The sequence below is a fragment of the Fukomys damarensis genome, unplaced genomic scaffold (assembly GCF_012274545.1).
Source record: "Fukomys damarensis isolate Sample0158 unplaced genomic scaffold, DMR_v1.0_HiC HiC_scaffold_19, whole genome shotgun sequence".
NCBI lineage: Eukaryota > Metazoa > Chordata > Mammalia > Rodentia > Bathyergidae > Fukomys > Fukomys damarensis.
This window is the reverse complement of record NW_022900931.1, coordinates 27,764,148-27,767,522: the sequence shown is the minus strand read 5'-3', so window position 1 is coordinate 27,767,522 and position 3,375 is coordinate 27,764,148. Positions and strand designations below refer to the sequence as shown.

General features: G+C 52.0%; 1 protein-coding gene across 2 annotated transcripts in view; it reads left to right on the top strand.

Moving 5' to 3' along the window:
- Positions 1-3,368, top strand: part of Ccnd2 (cyclin D2) — an 18,649-nt gene extending 15,281 nt beyond the window's left edge. For both annotated transcript variants that reach the window (XM_010611585.2, XM_010611584.3), the window contains one exon: positions 1,847-3,368. In XM_010611585.2, coding sequence (XP_010609887.1) covers positions 1,847-1,996 — 150 coding nt within the window. In that variant the 3' untranslated portion in view covers positions 1,997-3,368. The remainder of the gene's footprint in view (positions 1-1,846) is intronic.
- The last annotated feature ends 7 nt before the right edge of the window (positions 3,369-3,375 follow it).

Sequence of the window (3,375 nt, the reverse complement as noted above, 5' to 3'; positions counted from 1 at the left end):
CAAACTGGCCTAAAAAAAAAACCCGTCTCTCAAAAAAAATAAAAAAAAAAAAAAAAAAGACAGAGATTTAACTCTGATAGAGCACTTGTGTAGCCTGTCCAAGGCCCTGGTTCCATCCCTAGCACCAGCAAAGGGAAAAAACAAGCTGATGATTGCCCAGTGGGGGCAGTCGTGGAACCTGAAGGAGGGAAGGGGAGCCCAGACGTGGTTTGCAGCCTGTCCCGCACAGGGGGAGCTAAAGGGCAGCAGGGACTGGTGCTCAGTTCTTCAGTTCTTTCCCAGTGACTGCTTTCAGCCTCCTTTTTCTCCTCAGAGGAGGGCCTGAAGGCCAAGGGTCCTCTCAAGTCAGTGATGGTTTTGTAGAAACAGGGCTGGGGAGTTGCCTTCCTGTGTGTGCACCCTTCCTGCGTGCATCTCTTGTTACAGCCTCCTGTGGGCTGAGCAGCAGCCAGGCCCACTGCACCTGAGCCACCCTAGGTGACTGCTGGCAGGTGGCACCTGTGGAGGGGTCACGGAATGAGAAAGAGGAGGGATCTGAAACTCTGGGGTTCTGCAACTGGCTCACTGTTGCAGGTTAAGGCCAGCCATGCTGATCAGTGTCTGAGCACAGCGTCATCCTTCTTTTCCATATAGAAAAGTGGAGGCCCAAGAAATTAAAGTTTAGCTCCTACCTGCAGGTACGGCGGGCGAGTAGCACACACCAGCCTCCTTACCATTCTCCTATGTTCCTCCTTTTGTCCTGCCTCAGCCGAGATCACAGGCATGCGGCCCAAGCCTGGCCTGGCCACATCTCTGTCCATTGGAACTGCGTCTCTGCTCTTACTTCTGTCGTCATCACTCCTCACCTTAGTTTTGACAAAAAGCTGTAATTTGAAATGTGGAATAGATGAGAGGGGTGTGGAAACTTGGCTCCTTTGTCGTTAACTCCAACTTTATTTTAGGTCTCTGGAAAATAAAGATAATATTTTTGTGCTTGGGGAAATAGCAGCCCCTAGGTGGTGAAAGTTGCCTAAAGGAACACGCACTGTACACGGGCACAGGAAGGGGTGCAGCCTGTTTCCACACGTCAGGGCACTCCAGAGAGTGCAGCTCACAGGGGAGAGGCTGGGAAGTGTGCCAGGCACAGACTCCTCAAGAGCCCCAGCGCCCCCAAGTGCAGCTGCGACCTCACTCCATCCCTGTCACCCAGCTAACAGCCACTTCTGCCGGGGGAGATGCACTGTGGGTTTCCCCTCCAAATATAGACTAATAAAAGCAACACTGCAAATTCTTGATTATTCCCAAATTGGACAAGCTCAAGCGTCCAGAATTTTGTAAACACTCTGTATTGTGTTTTTAGGAGAATTTAAGGGCGTGGTGAGAAGGCAGAAAGTCTGGGGTTTTGTTGTTACTGAGCACGTACACCATTCACGTGAGAGTCAGGATGATCAGTCCGATTTCTCCCTTCCTACCTGTTCTTCAGACCGAGCTGGGTCCTGGCCAGGCAGCTGCTGGGCCTCCCCTTGCCCTGCCACCACCCCAGGCCAGAGGCTTGAGGGTTCCTTTGTGAGCAGGCGATGCCTGCACTTAGGTGGGCCCCGCTCTAGCCCAGTGCTTCTCAGAGCTAGTGCCCTGGGCTCCTGCTAAGATGGCATTGCCAATAGAGGGATCAGGTCAGGTGAACCCGTCTCCATCCAGCTCCCTGCAGCGGCTGGTGCTGTGGCCCACTGAGCCTCCCTGCACCTAAGGTCTGGCGGCACTTGGAGACCAGCTCTCTTTCAGTGCTGCTGGAAAAATAGCCATGCAAGGGAAATGTGTGCCCGCTGTGTCCCGCTCACGCCCTTGTCTGGACTGCTCCTTCCTCTAGGATTGTCTCAAAGCCTGCCAGGAGCAGATCGAGGCCGTGCTGCTCGACAGCCTGCAGCAGTTTCGTCAGGAGCAGCGCGACGGATCCAAGTCCGAGGACGAACTGGACCAGGCCACCACGCCCACCGATGTGCGGGACATCAACCTGTGAGGACGCTGCGGCCGGCGCCGTCTGCTCTCGCCTTTCTGATGTTTGGTTCTTTTGTGTTTTAGGATGAAACTTTAAAAAAAAATTCTGCCCCACCTAGATCATATTTAAAGACCTTTTAGAAGTAAGAGAAAAAGGTCCTATAAAAATGGAATAATTAAAAGCATTTGGTGCCTATTTAAAGTACAACATAAGGGAATCCCTTGTATATTCGAAGTTACTGTTTGATTATGTAAAAGTGATAGTAAAATGCTTCAAGAAAACCTGCAGAGTAGCTAGAAGACAAGCACACCTGCAATATGGGAACCAGTTAGGGGAGACTCTGTTTTTGATGCTGTTGAACTAGCACCTAGGCCCCTTTTAGAATAATTGCAAGAAATGTTTATGCCATCCATGGCAAGAGTAGATTGCAAAGCAATGAACTCGAGGAGGAATTAGAAGCGAGGAGGGAAGCGGGGGAGTACAGACCTGTCCGCGTGGCAGCCGTGTGTGTGAAGCACCTTCCTGCAGAGCCGTGTGTACCAGGCAGCGTGTCGGGTTTGGCCGGGGCCTCTGAGCCTGTACTCGTGCTGCAGTAGCTGCTGCCTGGAAGGTGTGGTGTTGTGCCAGTGGGCCACGGGTGATTGGCTCCTGGGTTTTCCTGTTTGGGGACTTCCTTCTTCTTCCAAACCTGGTTCATTGCAGGCACCCCTGCCGCGTAGTTAGCTAATGGGGAAATGTAGCTGTGGGCTGTGGCCAAAACTCTGAAGTGGAGGCAGACAGAAAGCAAGGCTGGGACCTGGAGTGGAGTCTCCTCTTCTGTAAGGGAGGGTGAGGTGACCTTGCAACCCTCGGTTGGGAAAAATTACTTTTTGGTGCTGATTGGTGTGCCTGGCCCATGGCGTAGCCTTGTTATAAACCATTCCATTCGAAAAAGCACTTTGAAGCATGGTTCCCGAGGGTACATGGGGTGGTTTATGCAAATCTCGCTGAATACTCCTTCCCTCTTCACCCCTCTGCTTCTTGGCCCGGGTCTAGTCTGTTCACTTCCGGAATCGGACATCACTGGTACAGAGCTCTGGAGTCCCCTCCCGGGCTCAGGAGATGTCCTTGCCGCTGACCTTCCCACCACGACGTCCCCAGACCCTCCTCAGCTCTATTCCCTTTGTCACTCCTGGAAGGATCTGAACTCCCATGGTAGCCTTCTCTTCGGGACGTGGAAAGAAAAGCGACTGCTGGTGCAGCGGCAGGGGACAGCAGTGCGGCACTTTGCCCCTTTCCTTGTTTTGTTCATCTTACTGCAGTTGTGTTCATTGTACTTGAACTTCCTTTTCTCGGCGCGTCTTAGAGGCATTTGGTTAGAGGTTGGAGCCACGATTTTTTTTTTTTTTTTTTTTTTTTTC